Genomic DNA, 18,134 nt, shown 5'->3' with positions numbered 1-18,134 from the left:
CACTTTGGTCGGTGTTGGTGTTTGATTCCTTTCTCTTTTCCGTTATTTTCACCTCCCCTCGCCTTACACTTACGGGAAACCGATTCGTTTTTGCGGTTTCTCCTGACCCCCTGCTTTTGGTTTACAATATGATTTAGTAATTCTCCCTTTGTTTTGATATGCGGTCATAGCATCTATCCTTGCCTGTCTTGTTCGATGTATATAGCTATGCCGCGATCTGTTTCTTTTTCTAATAGAACGTGTCTTTCGATAACTAATATGACTTATTCTTCCGGTTGACTGTTTTATATTTCCCGTCGTGTACCTCGAAGTTGCCGAGCACCTGTGTGTCTGGAAGCTTTTCATCAAGTGGTTTCGATGTCACGACCTCGGGAGGTTGGTGCCCATTCAGTGTCACTTCGGCCTCATCTTTTACTTCGCCTCGTCTCTTCCATCTGTTTCATTCTAATCCGTCTCCCGTCGAGGATGTCATACATCCCATTTCCCAAAATGCGTAAAAGTAAACAATCCAACGCCGAGTATCTCAAACATTTAACCATCTGCCTACCACATCAACATGTTCACCTGTACCCCCTGCAACCGCAGATACAACGACCAAGCTAGCCTCGACTATCATCTCCTGTTCTCTCCCTGCCATGCCCACAAATGTGGCTCATGCTCCAAATATTTCACCAGCGAGGCTGACCTCATCGCCCACGCCGCCGAAGCACGCCATCATGCCTTTGAATGCAAACCATGTGGTCAGATCTTCAAGTCCGGAAATCTTCTCAGAGTCCACCGCGAGTCCAACTTGCACAGGAGGATGATCAACTCCCCTCTTAATACCTTCTTCCGCTCCTGGCCCAACTTTCCATTCCACGTCCAGCTCCCGCCGCATAAATCTTGGGAGCAACTGCATATGTTCTATGGCTGGGATGACCAAACCCCGGAGTATCGTGCAGCTTGGATCAGATACCAGGATGCGCTAGCTTCAGAAGTGACCATCTGGTTCGGCGATGTCTTGGAGCTTGACTCCTGGCAAAAGCTTTGTCGTACTGTCGGGATTGCTTCGCTTCCTGGGACTTGCGCCGATGGTTATATGGTCTGTCCTTGCCGACTTATGCTTGATTGCTTTGTGCTAACGATGTGGTGTCATAGGCTATTCGAAACCTCTATGTCAATCTCATTGACCTCATTCAGTGGGCTCGCACTGGTAGAGCCGATGGCGAGGTTCAGCGCTGGAAAAATAATGTTGATCTTTTCGAGTATTCGATTGCGACCAAGAGGATCTTTGAACGAGACATGACTACCAACGACAAACCTAATGTTGTTCTGCGGCATTTGGCTAACTGCATGCTCCCTCGTTAGTCGGTCTCTTAGAATTCGACCTGCGCTCACACGCTTAGATATCCTGGATTCATTTTCTAGTGGTGGCATGGCGCTGAAGCTGGGTTGGCCATTCTGGATACACCTTCTTGGACTGGGCATGATATTCTTACCTTTTCTTTCTCCACATTGCCAGACACCTTACATCTTCTGGACCTAGGCTCAGCATGTATTGAAGGCTTGAAGGATTTTACCCACCCGTCTGGATTTGAAGTGATTCACTCTTAGACTGGCTGTGAACAGGGCAGGAGCTGATACTCCCCGGTGCTGTGTTGTTGTTGGTTTCCTGGCTCATATCCACCACGTTCGTTTGGCTCTCTCCTTTTTTACTTGGTTATTCAAAAGGTAGAGGCATATTGTTTTTCTTCTGGAACGCTTTGCTCGTCGTTGCTTTTTCTTTTCTTCCCCTTTGTCTGGAGCGTCAATTGCGGCCTAGTTAAGGCATGAACCTTGGGGTTTTCTTTTCCCGTGGCAGAGTTGCAACTTCAATAGTTTTTCAGAGAATAGTTCAAATCCAAATTTAATCCAAATTCCAGAAGTGAGGGAGAGTTTAAAATAGAAGAGTAGGCTAAAGAGAGATAGGGAAGATTGCAGCGCAGTTGAAGACGTTGTATACTTCGGATATCTGATTATCCGGGCCGATTTTCTGCCGCATCATCTTCCGCAGACACTAGCGGTGGCTCCGTATTCGTTACATACAATTTCATACAACTCTCTTTTTGAAGGGCAAATCGCTTCTCTTCGCACTCCTTCAGCCATGCCTCGCAATAACAAGAAAGTCAAAAACGCCCCTCCGCCGCGCCCTCGCGGACCAAGCAAGCCAGCTGGCCCATCTTCATACCCAGCCAAGGGACAGCAGCATGGCAATGGGCAAAAGCAGGGCAACTCCAATGCCAATGTACCTAAGAAAACTTCTATGCAAGCAAATCAGAGACCTATTGTACCATTTTTGAGGAAGGATCGAATTCTGCTGATTGGTGAAGGTGAGCTCTCCTTCTGTTTTAATTGGCATAATTGCTCTGCGTTCTTCACTCTATGAAAGAATTTCGTTGCAAATAAGTTCTACCCATGGATGTATATCTTTTCTCGTGGCGTTCATGCCAGAGCTGTGTTTCCATTTGGATATACAAGTTTGAAACCAAACATGTATCCCTGTATAAAACAAGAACATGCAACATGCATAAATCTCGATTTATCTATTATATCTGGAAAGCACATTCTAACAGCCACCAGGTGACTTTTCATTCGGCCGTTCTCTAGCAAAGCAATACAAGTGCCGCAACCTATGCGCCACATGCTACGATTCCAAGGAAGCACTGTACGACAAGTACCCACAAGCTCCTCAGAACGTCTCAGATATTCTGAGCGCATCAGCAAAGCCCAAACCAGCAAGCGACGAGACAGAAAAGCAGCCAGAAGAGAGTAAATCCGAAGACCAGGACTCAACCAACCCCAGCCAGCAAACCCCCAAGGTCGTCTTCTCTGTGGACGCGCGCAAGCTCGGCGCTCCAACAGGCGGTGGTAAGGAAATCCGCACAGGATTTGCACGTCGTGAACGCAAAAGACCAGCCTGGTACCAGCAAAATGAGCCGGCAGGACCACCGTACCAGCCCGGCGGGCCGTGGGATGTGATCTGCTTCAATTTCCCGCACGTGGGCGGGCTCTCTACGGACGTGAACCGACAGGTTCGTGCGAATCAGGAGTTGCTAGTTGCGTTCTTCAAAGCTTGTGTTCCGCTTGTTTCGAAGCCGCCGCCGCTTATGGATGCTGAGGATGATGAGTGGGTGTATGCGGATGGGGAGGAGAGTGATGAGGAGGATGAGGACGAGGATGAGGAAGGAGGAGAGGGTGAGGAGCTGGGGAAAGATGATGATACTACCGGGAAGGGCTTCCGGACTGGGCCTGGTCAGATTCTTGTGACTCTGTTCGAGGGGGAGCCGTATACCCTTTGGAACATTAAGGATTTGGCGAGGCATGCAGGGCTGGTTGTTGTGACTAGTTTCCGGTTCCCTTGGACTTCTTATGAGGGGTATTCGCATGCACGAACTGCGGGTCATATCGAAGGGAAGGATGGGGAACGTGGAGGATGGAGGGGAGAGGATCGGGAGGCTCGGATGTATGTCTTCGAAGTGAAGCAGAAGGAGCCGGCCAAGAAAGGAGGGAAGAAAAGAAGCAGGGATGATGATTCCAGTGATAGCGAGTAGGGTGAAATATGTATAATAGTATCATTTCATAACGAACAGTATATATTGAGTTGTAGCTCGTTTTCATTCCCGGTAAATACCTGGCCAAGTTCACATAATGTACACTTTCTTCATCTCGCTCTCATGGAAAACCTCTCCTGTTGTTGGGTCTTTGACCTTGCCTGATCCCACTGATCCCATCTTCCGGCTGATCTCCATCAGCCTTTGCTTCCCGTAGACTCGGCCGTTTGGTAGAACTATTGGGTCACTTTCCACATAGCTCTTTGAGTGGTGGGCGTATGGCATTTTGCGTGCAAGCTCATTCAGTTCTGTTGAGCAGATAGGACACACAGATGTCGACGTTGACTGTGAGTTTGAGCTGGACGATGTATAGGCTGAATGGCACAGAGGTGTTTTAAGAGCTGAAAGTCCTGCGGAAAGTGCAATATGTAATAATGGCTGTGACGGCAATGAAAGCAGTTCATGGTGAGTCTGGATGAAAAGTTGCGCAAGAACCCTCCAGCGGTCCAACGCAAAGAGAGACTGTACTGCATCAGCAAAAACGCCACCAATCAAGTATGGATGTTTGTCTTACTTTGTAAGGCTCGGCTCTTGTGTCCTGTGTGAAAACCAGTAATCCGGCGGCCCGCATAATCTCGGAATTCTGAGATTGATGGTTCGGTATGAGGTATTTCTTCGCGTGGATTATTGCCTCAATCTTCTTAGACTTGTCTTGTGTCCTGACCATCTCGATGTATTGCTGTAGCCGGAGTTCAAATTCGAGATTATGCTTCAGAGCATTGGGTTAGCTGAAAGCTCCAAGGCAACAGAACCAATTCAAACTTACCTGGCTCTTCTTCAGTGCAGCTTTATTCTCTCCGCACCACTGCAACGCCTCCTTGGTTTCCCCGCGCCGTAAGCTATCGACAACTCGTTGACACTGCGTGAATACACCGAGATCCACGAGTTCCTCCACCCCCTATCCTGAGCCAGCTGCTTCGCGCTTTCAGAGTAACCCGAGCGCAGCATATGGTCAACCAGTAAGCGGTCCAGCCGTACCCTTGACCACTGGTCGTACTTGACATCGGCTAGGCTCGGGATCTTATGCAAGGTCTCCAAGTGTTGAATGCGCTTTCGAGATTGGTTGTGGATTTTCTTCTCTTCCTCCTGCAGACTTTCCATTTTTCTTTTGAGCCCTTGCATTCTGGATATCATTGCGTCGAGTGCAGCGAGGGTCTGGTCGGGGGTTTGGGTGTTGGAGAGTGAGGCGGCGGCGGTCTCTTTGATTGCGGGGATGATATATTCTTTCTCTCGCTCGACAGCTCGTTGTACGGTTTTAAAATTTCTGCGGGCTAGTTCATGTGGTAGTCGAAGGAGTGGTTGGTCCTGTGTAAGTACGTCGATTAGGTCCCGCTTCGTCATGGAAGTGCGGAGTAATGGTTACCAGGATGATGTGGCTCTCCGGGTTGAGCTTGGTGGATGTCAGCTCTGCCGCCATGTTGATGGTGCCTACGTCTGTTTTGATCTTGGATCCGAGTCCGAAGGGTAATAGTCGAGGATCACAGTCCAGGCATGAAGTGGAGGGGAGGGAAATGCGGAGAGAATGTCCAGTCACGAGATCCACATCGAGGACAAGCATTGACCGCCTCCATTTGCGGTTATACCACACGATTCTACAGTCTTTTGGATATTCTCATTGACAGAATTCCATTGGAAGGTGTATTGAACAAGATGCTAAGAGAAGAAGGTTATCGCGCCAGAGACTATCACATTGTAAAGTTGCTAAAAATCAATGCAACTCAATTGAGATATACCTTATATATATATATCCTAGCCAAGGTACCCAAAGTATCACGAATAAAGCAAGCAATCGGTACATGTACATGATTCACTTACTAACGTTACTCAGATTTATAAGAATGGTAGATTCAACAGATAGGCAGCCTTCAATATGAAACTCTGGAATAGAACAAATTTCCCTTTTGACCCAAGACTCCGGAAATAGCAAAATATGGTACAGGAAAGGGACCTGACGGCCTTCCTGGAGTGCATCTAGTCGCTGTCATCGCTATCATCCTGCTTGGACTTCCGGCGCTCCTTCTTCTCCTTCTTCTCCTTCTTCTTCTTCTTGCGCTCGGCCTTCTCCTCGGCCGTCTCGCCGTCGCGCTTGCGCTTCTTGTCTTCGACCTCCTCCTTCACGGGCTCGGGGGATTCAACCTTAGGGGCCTCGGTCTCGGTCTTAGTCTCGGCGGAGGGAGCAACAGCGGCGGTTCCGGTAATAGGAAGGTTAAAGTCCTTGTACTCGCTCTTCCACTGAGCGGGGGTGGCGTCGTTGGGGCGACCGTATTTCTGAGATCAAAGTCAGTATGTCGTATGAAAGCGAAGGCAGTTCAGCCACTTACATCGAGAGTTCCTGCAGTCTTCATCTTCTTCTTCTCAAGGGCAGTGGGTCCCAAGCCCCAGCGGCGGGGGTAGAGGTCACGCTCCATGATGCAACGCTTGACCTTGGCAACAACGCCGTGGTCACAGGTAGTGAGCTCGACAGTTGACATCTGAGCGATACCAATGGCGATAGCCTCACCCTTGGTGGTCATGAGGACAACTTCCTCGTGGCACTCAATACCGGCCTCTGAAAAAAAAAAAAAAAAATTAGTACTGATCGGAAGAAGACTCGGGGAACGGAGGTCACATACCGTAGCGGAGAAGACCAGGAATCATGAGCTTGGCACCGTAGCAGACGGCGTTGACAGCGCTGTCCTTGACGACGATACGCTTGTAGCCGGTGAGCAGAGACTCCAGAGGGCTGATGACCTTGCGGAGGTAGGACTCGTCGCGGTTGTTGTCGTAGACCCATTGGGCGTCCATAACATCGTGCAGAGTAACCATACCCTCGCCCTCGCCCATGGCTCCAGAACGAACACGGCGAAGTTCCTGCATGTGGGCGCCGACACCGAGGAGAAGACCCAGGTGGACACAGAGGGTACGGATGTAGGTACCAGCCTCACAGCTGACCCAGAAGACACCGAGGTGGCGCTCGTTGTCGAACTCGTAGTTCTTGCTCTCGTGGATGGTACGAATACGGAGCTGGCGCTTGACGGCAGAGATAAGAGGGGGGGCGCTGAAAGAGCGCACCGGTCAAGGTCTCCAGAGCGCGAACGAATTGGGCCTCGCCACCGGGGATCTTGTCGTGGAGACGGATCACACAGACATACTCCTTACCGGCACCCTGCTGGGACTTGACCAGGCGGGTGGCACGGTCAATGCAGACGATCAAACAACCGGTGACCTTGGGATCAAGGGTACCACTGTGACCAGTCTTCTCGGATCTATAGAGAGTAAAATGGTCAGCAAGTTTGCAAAACCATGGAGAGGATCCGGTGGATTTTGATTTACCTAAGGATCCGCTTCATCCAAGCCACGACTTCATGACTGGAAGGGTTGGACGGCTTGTCAAGGTTGATGACACCGGAGCTGATGTAGGACTTCAGGTCACGGCTCAGAGGAGAGGAGCCAGCAGGGATAGGGGTGAAGTGACCGGTCCGAACGAGCACTACAAAAAAAGTCAATGTCGGCTGGTCAAACTGGAGTTTTAAGGACAAGCATACGCTTCTCATAGTTCTTAAGCAGAAGCGGCCAATCCGATGTATCAACGGAAGGAACGGACGCTTCAGGCTTGATGGCGTAGTCCATCTCCGAGGTCTTGACGACTGCCATTTTGTTGGTTGTCGTTGAAGGATGCGCGGTGAAAACCCCGAAAATTTGTCGAAGGAAATTTTGCGAGTGCGGCAGCTCCAGTGCCAAAAGGGGTTTAGCGCCTGGAGAAGTTACCACGTGATTTGGAGTTCTCGACTTTTTACGCCTCCGATTCCAAGGACTTAACGAAGAGGACGTTTTGCTAACAATATAGATTATTTGGGAAACAAGCTAGCTGGCATGATAAAACATGCTCAAAGATAATTAACTACTGGAGTCCACAAATCTGTATTTGTGGACAAATAATGCCCAAAACCATGTTCTTGTCCATTATCACTATCACAAGTCCATGTGCCATATGGGCACAATGAATGCCGAAACGCCTGTCACATGCAGAGTATTTCCCATGCAGGGTGGCGATGTGCGCAGAGCATGTATGGCTCTCCATTTAACCGAGTCTCCGGCCAGCGCCTCTGCCATTCCAAGAACTCGAAGAGGTCCAGCTGCCCCAGGTTGATCCTGACGCTGACGCTGACGAGGGTTGCCCAGCCGGCCTTGGTGCGCGGCTTGCGGTTCCATATCCTCGGTATCCGCTGTTGGGGTCATGTTCGGTAAAGTACCTCTCCAGGAAGCCTGGGACAGTGATGAAGTTTCTCCCACCGCCAAAAGTCGGGTAGATGCGTGTGAGGAAATCATAGGTATGGGCGGCCAGGATCCCCGTGCTTTCTACCAGCGCGGCATCCCATCCGTTCGACACCATGGTGACAAGAAGCATTGCATATGGCAGAAATACGACAGGGATATCGATGAACCAGAATCTTGTCTTGGTTCCTCGGTTCGTCTGGGAGAACGTGTAGACGAAAGCCATGGTTAAAGCTGATTCCAAGTCAGTGTCTGTGTGAGGATTGAGCCAAGTACGGCAAGCTTACGTGACAGAAGGATAGCCGCTCCCAGATAACCACCTGCAGTGAGCTTGGGAAAGTTAGCAAAATTGGAAGAGATGTATTGGACTACCAGGACGGCGAGTAAAATAGGATGTAGATGGTATTGGAAAAGAATAGATGATGTATATAGAAATGTAGGGCACCTCCGATACTGACGCGATATGAAATCACACCAGTGAGCTCGAAAGAAATCCCACCATGCCCACACCTGCACAACACCCGTATTTTGCGAATTATGATGGTGTTGCACAGATGCAGGGTGCTTTCCCTCGCCTTCAGGAACCGATTCAGCTAGATTTCGAAGCTGGTCGGGCAGTTATAGCGAGGGATTTGGATATGGACGCGAACGTAGATGAAAGATAGAAAGATAGAAAGAAAGAAAGAAAGAAAGAAAGAAAGAAAGAAAGAAAGAAAGAAAGAAAGAAAGAAAGAAAGAAAGAAACAGACTCTACTGAGTCACTTACCATGATGCTGAAAGCTACAAATAGGAGATAAATGAGGAACTCTCCAGGGGCCATGCTTTTTTCTGCAGCACTGCCATAGTGGTACACTATCGGTACATTAGCACTCTGATCAGACCAGGCCAATGTGACACTGAGGCATCGTACTGATATAAAGATCAAAGAAGAACCCTAGTTTCGGTCCAGTTAGTAGAAATGGGGTGACCAGCCGATAGATCTGCGGGCGCCATGAGAATATCAAGCTCGGCAAGAATGGTGCCCAATAGAAGCCCAATAAGCCGCCATACATCAAAGCGGATTGAACCAGAGTCAAGGCTGTGAGGGTCCTGAATGACAAGTCAGTAACCAGAGCTTGAGATCGGCAAATAGGACCTGCATACCTAGTGACCGGGGAGCCGCCCAGAAGACATCCATCTTGAAAAGAACAAGATGTAATTAAGTAAGATGGTTAATTGATCACGGCTTGGAACATTACAACCGCTCACAAAATATCCAATTACTGTGTGGTTGAAGAAAGAAAGAGAAGGACAGGTGGAAAAAAAAGGTGTGCAAATCTGGCTTCGGGGGAGTTTCTCCGATGTCCGTTGCTTACGTACTATATTGTATGGCCGGATTGTTCTATATGCTTCGACAGCTTCCCCCGTCCCCTAGCTGTTATTATTATTATTTGTCAAGTATAATCACTCAGGTGAGATGTTATTCAAATGTCATGTCGCATGTAAATGTACAGATATAATAGGGTATATCATTCCAACCTCGTCCGTGCAGTACCCCGAACGGCTAATCCTCCATCTGGACCCTCAATCCACACATCCCAAGCCCCGGTGTCATTCTTAGGCTTGCCACAGATAACCAGCTCCTGTTCAACAAAAAGAGGTGCTATATTCTTATATTCAATGTCACTGATGCAGAGATTCAATCTACTCAGCTGTTGCTGGAGCACGCTAAGCAGCAGCGTCAGTGTCAATGGACCATGCACTAAAAGATTTGGGTATCCCTCCTGGTTCTGAGTGTAGCTCTTGTCAAGGTGGATGGAATGTGCATTGAAAGTCAACGCCGAGAATCGGAATAGCAGCGCTTTAGTAGGTATTAGGGCATGGCGGAACGTTGCACCAGAGGGAGCTTCATTGCGCCAGAATCATTAGCAAATTGGACATCATATTCAATGACTGGGAGTATATTCTCACGTTTCACAGTCCTACCAGGCTTTCCGAACTGCGCTTTATCGGCCTCGATTTGAGCGCTGGTTTTTAGGCGCATGAAAATGAGGTCCCGGTTCTCAATTACTGAAGATTCTCCCGAATTGTCTTCGTTCTCTTTCCATATCCGTTCCCAAGTCTCCTCGGCTGTTTCTTGCTCAGCAACATTGCCAATGCGTCGCTCGATGGTGACGATCACTTTCTCGTCCCCTTCGCGGCCCTTCACTGTCACGTTGCGGATGGATTCTATGCAAACTGCGCGACTGCCATCCAGAGGCGGACTGCGCACTGGGAATCTTAGATTCCCACCTGCCCAAAGCCGCCGATTAAATGGTTCGCCGGGCGTGTGTAACGTATCTGTGCAGTCCGGAAGTAGTTGAGACAAGGTCACCTGCGGGGGGAAGTAGATTAAGTGATGACCGACGGGGAGCGGGGAAGGGTTCTGCAATGTCGGTAGAGTCGCATAATCAGAGGAATTTTTGGATTGTGGAAGAAGATCACGGAGAGTTAGGTTCAGAAGATGCGAAGGTTGGGGGTGTAGATAGTCGTAAGTCAACGGGAGCTTCCTTGTGGTCAGTTCATAATGCAAGCGCTCAGAGAGCGAGGAGTAAGTCCGACATGCATGACGCCCGCCTCGCAAAGAGATCAGGGGTCGGAGTGGATTTGTCTTCATGAGCAAAGACGCAAACTGAATTGGACGATTAAAATCGCAAGTTGACTTCCCAAGGTTGAAGCAATAGACTCATCCCGCGTTTGATTTGTTTGTCTGTCGCTCCTTGCCTATGTCGGAACTGCCACAGCATCGGGATTCAACCCACACCGCTCGGAGACCCGATGTCGCCTGTCGATGAGATGGCAAGCCCGAAGATTTGATCTGATTCAAATAGGCTCAGCCCGATTGACAGGGAAAAGATCATCCCATACTTCAATCAAGATGGCTCCCTTCAAAGTTGCCTTCTTAGGGCCGCTGGGGTCCTTTTCGCATCAGGTACAAACTTTACCCCACATCCTTGCGAATGCAACTTAGTTTGGCGATTGACCCCTGTTCTAGGCTGCTGCAGAGTCCTTTTGCAAATTATCCGCCGATCTACAACCTCAAGTCTCATTCCCAGATGCCTTCGCCGCGCTCCAAAAGAAAGAAGTTGACTACGCCGTGATTCCGTGCGAGAACTCGACCAATGGCTCTGTGATGCAGACATTAGACCTTTTGGCGGACCGGGATGGTTCATATAAAGACGTGAAAGTGTGCGGGGAATATTACTTGACAGTGCACCATTTTTTAATGGTGCGCAAGGGCACATACCCCGGTGGTTGGGCAGAATATGACGGCTCTATAACCAAGCTATACACACACCCGCAGGCATGGGGCCAGTGCGAAGCTTTCTTGACCAAATACTTGAAGGGAATCGAGAGACAGGATGTCACGTCCACATCCAAGGCAGCGGAGATCGTCTCTAAGGAGACAACGGAACGGGGCGCTGCCATTGCCAATCGCTTCGCGGCAGAACAACACGGGACAGATGTGCTTGTGGAAAATATCGAGGACCGAGCAGACAATACTACCCGCTTCCTGATCTTCAGGAATGTGCTTGATGAGCGAACTTCGGAGTTCAAATTCGAGCAGCCGAACCCGCCTACATTGGAAGGCGAGCTTGCCCTTGAAACTACGCACAAGACTTTGATTTCTTTCACGATTGATCATTCATCTCCCGGTGCATTGGCAAATGCGCTGTTGATCTTCAAGGCTCATGGCTTGAATCTTACGAGCATTAACACAAGGCCGAGTCTAAAGAAGCCTTGGCAGTATATCTTTTTCGTTGAGTGTGGAAGGACACCCTCGGATGAGAACAAAGAGGCAGTCCACAAGGCTCTCAATGATTTGCGTCAAGTCACTGAGACATGTAGGGACCTGGGGACCTGGAAAGATCAGCTAAGTGCAAGCAATGCTTGACTTGACTGGTTCTAATTGGAGACTCGCCTTGGTATTTTCGATTTAGAGCAACGCATTGATGATTTTGCAAACGCGCTGAAAGCGTCATGTCATATGCTGAAGATATCTCAATTTTACTATACGAATAAATGAAATAAAAATGTACGCACTGTCGACGATATGGACAAAGTGTACACTGCAAGGTGAAACAGGAAACTTAATAAACAATAAATAGCACCATCTATATCAACCCTTTCGGGTGCTTTTTTTCTTTTCAATAACAAGCAAATAATGAGCGAAGTACCAGAAAATGCCATTCAGAGATGAAACGACAGAATCGGCTGAGAAATAAAACAATCCAACGCCGTCCGGCTTACATAGAGTAAGCAGTGCAAGCAGCGGTGGATGACCAAACGTTGCAGATTACTGCACCCAACCTTTCAAATTGCAATTTAAACCTCATCTTCATCTCAGACACTGAGGTGACCTCAGTGTGCGTACCTTGGAGCTTGGACGACACTGTACTCAAAACATTAGAGCTAGTCCCCAAGTGATAAGGCTAGCTGGATGTCTCACCTCTGAGCAGCTTCAATGAGCGTGGACCAGGCCTTTTCTGGTTATCCTTTACGGATGCCTTGGTTCCATCGCGGGAGCCGCTTGCATGATCCACGGGGCGAGCCGTCAAAAGACTCGCCGCGGGAGCTTCTGGCCGTTCATCCTCGCTCTCTGCGAGGGGGCAATACCGTCAATCTGCAGAAGTTAGTATCAACATAACACGAGAAACGGGAAGAAAACATACCGTCGTAGAACTCGTCATCATCGCTGAGATCAGCAAGCTGTTCGAAGTTGACCTTGTACCGGAGAATAGCACCGATACCACCGAAACCCTTGACGAACTGGTTTCCTTCGCCAGATCGGTCAGACACGAACTCCAGGTTGGCACCGAAGTCCTTGTAGGCCTCGGCAAGCCATTCGAGGAAAGATCCCGATTCGACAACCTCCATATCCAACCCGGTCTCCTTGTCCTGGAAGAGGTCCTTCTGGGATTCCTGAACCTTGTTCGTGTGGACAATAACCTGATTGCCTGCCGCGTTCTTCATGACCCAGCGAGTGATCTCCAAGTTCTCGTGGACGATCAAGATTTCAGCAGCACCAAGCTCCATTGCCTTGAGGGTATCTTCAATACCGTAGCAGACTCTGCCGGTGTCTTGGCTGATCTCCTGGAAGTACTGGCCAATAAGCTTCTTCTCCTGAACGAACTTGACGTTGCTCAGGGTCTCGCCAGCCAATTCAATGGCCTGGTTGAAACCGTTCTCGCCACCGTAGGAAACATCGACAACCTTGATAACCTTGGATTGCAGGCGACCGTCGAACAGGTCAGACTGGTTAAGATCGTTCTTGAAATCGGCGGAACCAGCCAACACCAGGCCGGCGACGTTGGGCTTGTCGTTGGTGATGTAGTTCTGAACAGCCAGTTCAGCGATCTTGCGCACGTAGTTGTGACGCTTTTCCTCACGGAGACGCGAGAAACGCAGAGCGGATTGACCACCACGGCCCTGTATGAAAATCAGTATGCATGAATATCGTACTCAATCACTCGGGACACTCACGTGCTTCTTGGGCAGATCAACGGTCAGACGCTGAAGGATCTCACGAGTGTTGCCACTGAGAGTACCGAACAAAGTACCATTACCATCCATGACAATGAAACCGAACTTCTGATCAGCCTCGAGAAGCTCACTCAATGCTTCAGTGTGGAACTTGTTGTCACAAAGGTAGAGGGAGGTATTGATGGGCTTGAACGGTTCGAAGTCGATGTTAATCTTGCGCTCCTTTCCTTCAGAGGTGATAATTTCACCACAGTACACGACCAGTCCATTGGGAGGGACCTTGTTGTAGAGCTTCAGACGCTGCTGAGTAGAGGTAATGGCCGACAGCACGGAAAGTCGGTTCACTCGAGACTTAATGTTGGAGGCGGTACCCTATTGTGCGATTAGGCGGCGTCCGGCGCAGACAGATCGAGGGGGATTTTTTACGTACATACTCTTCAGCCAACATCTTGGCTGCTCTGCTAATCTGATCCTTGGGGGCTAAATTAACATGTTAGTGGCGACAGTAAGTGGCGGGGGGCAGTGACAGCGTACGGATAATGAGCGAAATCATAGAGGTTCCATTTCCACGAGCGGATTCAAGACGCTTGATCAGCTTCTTGACCTTCCAGATCTCGATATTCTTCTCAGCTTCGTTCGGCGGAGGGGCGCTCATCTTGGCGAGGCGACAGTTGATCAGGGGGAAAGTTATCGGAGGCCCTGCGGACGCCTGAAGATTCGGTCAGTAATGGGGGGCGGAAGTCGGCGAACAAAGATTTAGGCTTGCCTTTTTACACCTATGATCAGTTAGTAGGCGCGAAAAAAAAGGCTGAAAGTGAACACTGGTATTTCTTTTTCTTTTGTACTCATAGATTCAACAGTGGAGAGTACATACCTTTACTGAATATGACGTTTAAAAGCGACAGCAAATTTCCTCGTGGGGTTGGACATACAAGTTTGTTCGAGGGGTCGGCTGGCACGCTGAGGTAAGCCAGGGCTACCCGTGACGTATCTGGTACTTGCCGGGTTATGGTCCAACAGCCGGGTGGCCAGGTACAGGTACGTTCTCTTTTTTTTCTGCAGGTCTGCTATTTCCAAGGTTACTACATACTCCATGTTAAGCGTGGTAATAGGTGAGTATCCATGGATATCAATTCTAGAATTGGCATAGTATGCAAAAATATGTCCAATGCATCTCTCTTACGTATTAGATTGTCATAAAAACATGTTAGGTCCTCATTGAGAAAGTGACATCTATGTACGGGGTACATGTAGGTCCACAGGCGTACTAAAATGCATTACTATATAGAAAGCATAGAAGAAGAAATATTATCCACAACTATATATATCAAGTCTATCAATTCCAAGTGCCCATTCAATTAGTCACATAACCTTGGAAAAATCTCTAGCTTATCAAATCTCTGTGATCCGCACCCCACAACTAGCGGAAGCTCTTTCGACGCTAAGCTCTTTTCAATATCGCAAGTTGTTTTCGCTTCTTATCTTTCGCTGGGAGCTATCTCCATGTGATAAGTGAGGGGAGACCTTTTTCCCTTTCCCTACTCTTGACTTCCGTTACTGCCCTTCACCTCAGGAACCCCAAACTTGGAATCCTCATATATCTCCAGGGTCACTGCTACTACCATTGTGTTGGTGACGGGAAAATATGTCAAGAGCCGAAAGAACAGACGAAGATCTCGACAACGAACCGGTCTATGGCTCACTGAGAATACCGGCTGCGGCACCAAGCTCCTACGATTATGGCCATCTGAATAGTGGGAGTCCGACGGCCGAGTCGGGGATCGGCGGTAGACAGAGGTATATGACTTCTGTTGTTCACAACCAGACCGTTAGCTAACTAGTCTGCACAGGTCGTCGTCGTACTCAATTCGAGTCCGCCAAGCAGGAGGTCCCAACAGTATAGACAACTTCGCGCGGTCTTGGCAGAGAGCTGCGGCCTTCCCGGAGATCCTCCCACGGCGGTCGTCGTTTGTCTCTGCGCACTCGGATGATGAACTTGCCATTGCTACTGGCCAGGAATATGGGTCAAGAAGCTCCCCCTCCTGGGGCCGACACTCGGATGTGGAACGGCCTCTGCTTCGGGGGGACTCGGACTCTGACCAGGATGATGGGGAAACACGAGCGCCGGAGTCCTCCAAGAGAGCGCTCCCTAGTACTGGGCTACTTTCTTCGTCATTTGATAGAAGCTTTGCGAACTCGTATGGCACTATCTCCTCACGGGTGAGCGAGTCAACGCGGAGACATGCGATTCAATTCCACCGAGAGCACCATCCCCAGGTGCATGTGGATGGGTCTGGAGATTCGGATCGGGGCCCATTGCTTATCAAGCATGTCCAACATGAAGATGGGACTGAGGAGGATATCGTCGTTGGGCAATCCACCCTTCCGCAGACTATCTTCAACTCGGTTAATGTGTTAATTGGTATTGGTCTGTTGAGTCTTCCATTGGCGATGAAACATGCCGGGTGGGGTTTGGGTTTGGTATTCCTTATCTTCTCAGCGGTTGCCACTTCCTACACAGCCAAAATACTGGCTAAATGTCTGGATGTCGACCGGAGCGTTGTCACCTACGCTGATCTGGCTTACATCAGTTTCGGGCAGCATGCCCGTTTGATAACCAGTTTTCTCTTCTGCTTGGAACTTTTAGGAGCATGCGTTGCGCTGGTTGTGCTCTTTGCAGACAGTTTATATGCCCTTGTACCAGGATTGAGCATCCTCCAATGGAAGATCGTCTGTGGAGTTGTACTACTTCCGCTCAACTTCCTGCCGCGACGATTCCTGAGTATCACCAGCATATTGGGCATAATTTCGTGCACATCAAGTAAGTCTTCTTCTGGGCTGGGATTGATAAATGGAACTGATGCTCGAAAGTCGTGGTACTCATTTGCATCGATGGCTTTATCAAGCCAGATGCACCGGGCTCCTTGCGGCAGCCGGCTAATACATTCCTCTTCCCTGAAAACTGGGCTACTGTCCCTCTGAGTTTTGGTCTTATCATGTGTAAGTTCACAACCAAAAGGAATTGTGATCAGAAGGCTAACCTGTTGAAAAGCACCATGGGGTGGCCATGGTGTCTTCCCTAACATCTACAGAGATATGAGGCACCCTCAGAAATACGGGAAGAGCCTTTGGGTGACCTATATTTTCACAGTAAGAACGTCAAGTGACTAGGATACAGTTCGATTCTAATAACTTGACAGTTTGCTTTGGACTGCTCAATGGCGATCATTGGTTGGCTCATGTTTGGCGATATCATCCGCGACGAAGTCACTGCAAACATCCTCACCATCACCGACTACCCGCAGTCCCTATCCGTCTGTATTGTAGTCTTCATCTCGATCATCCCCCTCACGAAAGTGCCATTGAAGTGAGTCCAATGCCTTCATTAGTCCTCGGACACTGCTGACATGAACATAGTGCTCGGCCTCTTGTGGCCACATTTGAAGTTCTTTGCGGACTCGGAGGCGGCCATGTGCCTGCCGAAAACGGCTCGAAGACACTACAAAAAGTCTCACGCGCAATGGTCCGGGTTTTTGTAGTGGCCACGATTGTTATTTTGGCGATCGTCTTCCCGGCTTTCGACCGTATCATGGCTTTCTTGGGATCGTTCTTGTGCTTCACCATCTGTATCATCTTCCCTCTTGCTTTTTATCTCAAGATCTTTGGAAAGGAAATCGGCCGAGGTGAGTACATCCTTGATTGGGTTCTGCTCATCGTCTCCTCGATATTGGCAGCCGTGGGGACTGTCTGGGCCTTCTTGCCACAAGACATGCTCTCTGCAAACTAGGCTCGGCCTGCAGCACTGTATATGGAGTATAATAGCATTTTGTTTTGCTCGCAGATAATCACTTCTTGTTGAGGATGACGGCGAAATTGTTTCTTGTTTTGCCAGACCTCAACTCTTCCTTCTTAAAAGCCTTAGGCGCGTAGGTCCCGGTGTGTTCCCAGAGATGAAAAACCAGCTTCGAAGTCCGCTTGCTTTGTGCTAGACGGAAGCCCAGGCAAGTCAAGATCTCCCCCAGTCTTTCCTCGTTGAGGTAGCGCGAGTTGTCCACGCACGCGATAGGCAATACCATAAAAAGACTGGGGACAAGTTCAATAGGGCATTTCGACGTCAAGAATTTGACACAATGCTTGAGCATTTCACCCCGTCCCGTAGCATCGGGAACATAGTTGAGTACCAATGACAGACTGATTATGTTGAAACGTTCATCATCACTAGAGGGCAAAGGTCGTTCCATGAAATCTTGCTTGAGGATCCCTGGCTCTTGGGAATTCAAATCGATCCGGGTGACATCCAATGCCGGGTGCGTAGAGCAGGCGTTTTTGGTGCTCAAAGCTCCAACCTCAAGGACCCGGAGCTTTGGAATCGCCTTGTTCCATTGCTTCAGTTGCGGCTTGATCCAGTCGATGAGGACTTTGCTGGAGTCCCCACCGCGGTCCATCGACTGACCTAGCTTACTGGCGATCTGATAGCTTTCGAGACCACCATTGGCCTCGATTTGAGCATCGATACTGCTGACTCGGGCTTCGTCCCCGGCGGCCAAAGCTTGAGCCCGGACTTTGAGCAGTCGATGATGGGTTCGAATCAGAGTGCGGGTAGCCTTGGCTGAAAGAGCAGCGTCCTTGGACTTGACGATGCGTGGTCGACTATGCGACAACAACATCGGCCTCTTGGATCGTTTTTGGGGAGCCATGTCTTAATGATCACGAAGAAAATTGAAAAATTGGAACAACAAATCCAGATAT

The 18,134-nt window shown here is 49.2% G+C and overlaps 10 protein-coding genes across 10 annotated transcripts; 4 read left to right on the top strand and 6 right to left on the bottom strand.

Moving 5' to 3' along the window:
* Positions 1–556: 556 nt before the first annotated feature.
* Positions 557–1,347, top strand: N7489_002178 (uncharacterized protein; the record flags this gene model as incomplete). Its single annotated transcript, XM_056707933.1, has 2 exons — positions 557–1,081; positions 1,138–1,347. The coding sequence occupies 2 exons, from the start codon at positions 557–559 to the stop codon at positions 1,345–1,347; spliced, it is 735 nt and encodes a 244-aa protein (XP_056572235.1).
* Positions 1,348–2,122: 775 nt separating this feature from the next.
* N7489_002177 (25S rRNA (uracil2634-N3)-methyltransferase) lies at positions 2,123–3,569 on the top strand (the record flags this gene model as incomplete). Its single annotated transcript, XM_056707932.1, has 2 exons — positions 2,123–2,348; positions 2,599–3,569. 2 exons carry the CDS (start codon positions 2,123–2,125, stop codon positions 3,567–3,569), a joined length of 1,197 nt encoding a protein of 398 aa, XP_056572234.1.
* Positions 3,570–3,659: 90 nt separating this feature from the next.
* Positions 3,660–5,187, bottom strand: N7489_002176 (FYV10 family protein; the record flags this gene model as incomplete). The annotated part of the gene is given in 5 exon segments (XM_056707931.1): positions 3,660–4,091; positions 4,144–4,338; positions 4,396–4,488; positions 4,503–4,934; positions 4,993–5,187. 5 exon segments carry the CDS (start codon positions 5,185–5,187, stop codon positions 3,660–3,662), a joined length of 1,347 nt encoding a protein of 448 aa, XP_056572233.1.
* A 413-nt stretch (positions 5,188–5,600) lies between these two features.
* cbf5 (pseudouridine synthase CBF5) lies at positions 5,601–7,262 on the bottom strand (the record flags this gene model as incomplete). The annotated part of the gene is made up of 6 exons (XM_056707930.1): positions 5,601–5,897; positions 5,951–6,177; positions 6,242–6,666; positions 6,761–6,874; positions 6,942–7,098; positions 7,154–7,262. The coding sequence occupies 6 exons, from the start codon at positions 7,260–7,262 to the stop codon at positions 5,601–5,603; spliced, it is 1,329 nt and encodes a 442-aa protein (XP_056572232.1).
* A 427-nt stretch (positions 7,263–7,689) lies between these two features.
* On the bottom strand, positions 7,690–8,109 carry N7489_002174 (uncharacterized protein; the record flags this gene model as incomplete). Its single annotated transcript, XM_056707929.1, has 1 exon — positions 7,690–8,109. The coding sequence occupies one exon, from the start codon at positions 8,107–8,109 to the stop codon at positions 7,690–7,692; it is 420 nt and encodes a 139-aa protein (XP_056572231.1).
* Positions 8,110–9,391: 1,282 nt separating this feature from the next.
* N7489_002173 (uncharacterized protein) lies at positions 9,392–10,518 on the bottom strand (the record flags this gene model as incomplete). The annotated part of the gene is made up of 2 exons (XM_056707928.1): positions 9,392–9,768; positions 9,834–10,518. 2 exons carry the CDS (start codon positions 10,516–10,518, stop codon positions 9,392–9,394), a joined length of 1,062 nt encoding a protein of 353 aa, XP_056572230.1.
* Positions 10,519–10,779: 261 nt separating this feature from the next.
* Positions 10,780–11,796, top strand: N7489_002172 (prephenate dehydratase PHA2; the record flags this gene model as incomplete). The annotated part of the gene is made up of 2 exons (XM_056707927.1): positions 10,780–10,833; positions 10,897–11,796. 2 exons carry the CDS (start codon positions 10,780–10,782, stop codon positions 11,794–11,796), a joined length of 954 nt encoding a protein of 317 aa, XP_056572229.1.
* Positions 11,797–12,148: 352 nt separating this feature from the next.
* Positions 12,149–14,040, bottom strand: N7489_002171 (translation termination factor eRF1; the record flags this gene model as incomplete). Its single annotated transcript, XM_056707926.1, has 6 exons — positions 12,149–12,294; positions 12,352–12,501; positions 12,575–13,331; positions 13,386–13,757; positions 13,816–13,865; positions 13,920–14,040. 6 exons carry the CDS (start codon positions 14,038–14,040, stop codon positions 12,149–12,151), a joined length of 1,596 nt encoding a protein of 531 aa, XP_056572228.1.
* A 990-nt stretch (positions 14,041–15,030) lies between these two features.
* Positions 15,031–17,172, top strand: N7489_002170 (putative transporter; the record flags this gene model as incomplete). Its single annotated transcript, XM_056707925.1, has 6 exons — positions 15,031–15,182; positions 15,236–16,206; positions 16,257–16,385; positions 16,438–16,535; positions 16,586–16,752; positions 16,803–17,172. 6 exons carry the CDS (start codon positions 15,031–15,033, stop codon positions 17,170–17,172), a joined length of 1,887 nt encoding a protein of 628 aa, XP_056572227.1.
* Positions 17,173–17,230: 58 nt separating this feature from the next.
* On the bottom strand, positions 17,231–18,082 carry N7489_002169 (25S rRNA (adenine2142-N1)-methyltransferase; the record flags this gene model as incomplete). The annotated part of the gene is made up of 1 exon (XM_056707924.1): positions 17,231–18,082. One exon carries the CDS (start codon positions 18,080–18,082, stop codon positions 17,231–17,233), a length of 852 nt encoding a protein of 283 aa, XP_056572226.1.
* Between the last annotated feature and the right edge of the window lie 52 nt (positions 18,083–18,134).

The sequence above is a fragment of the Penicillium chrysogenum genome, assembly GCF_028827035.1.
Source record: "Penicillium chrysogenum strain IBT 35668 chromosome Unknown utg000001l_segment0_segment0, whole genome shotgun sequence".
NCBI classification, from domain to species: Eukaryota; Fungi; Ascomycota; class Eurotiomycetes; order Eurotiales; family Aspergillaceae; genus Penicillium; species Penicillium chrysogenum.
This window is presented reverse-complemented; position numbering and strand designations above follow the sequence as displayed.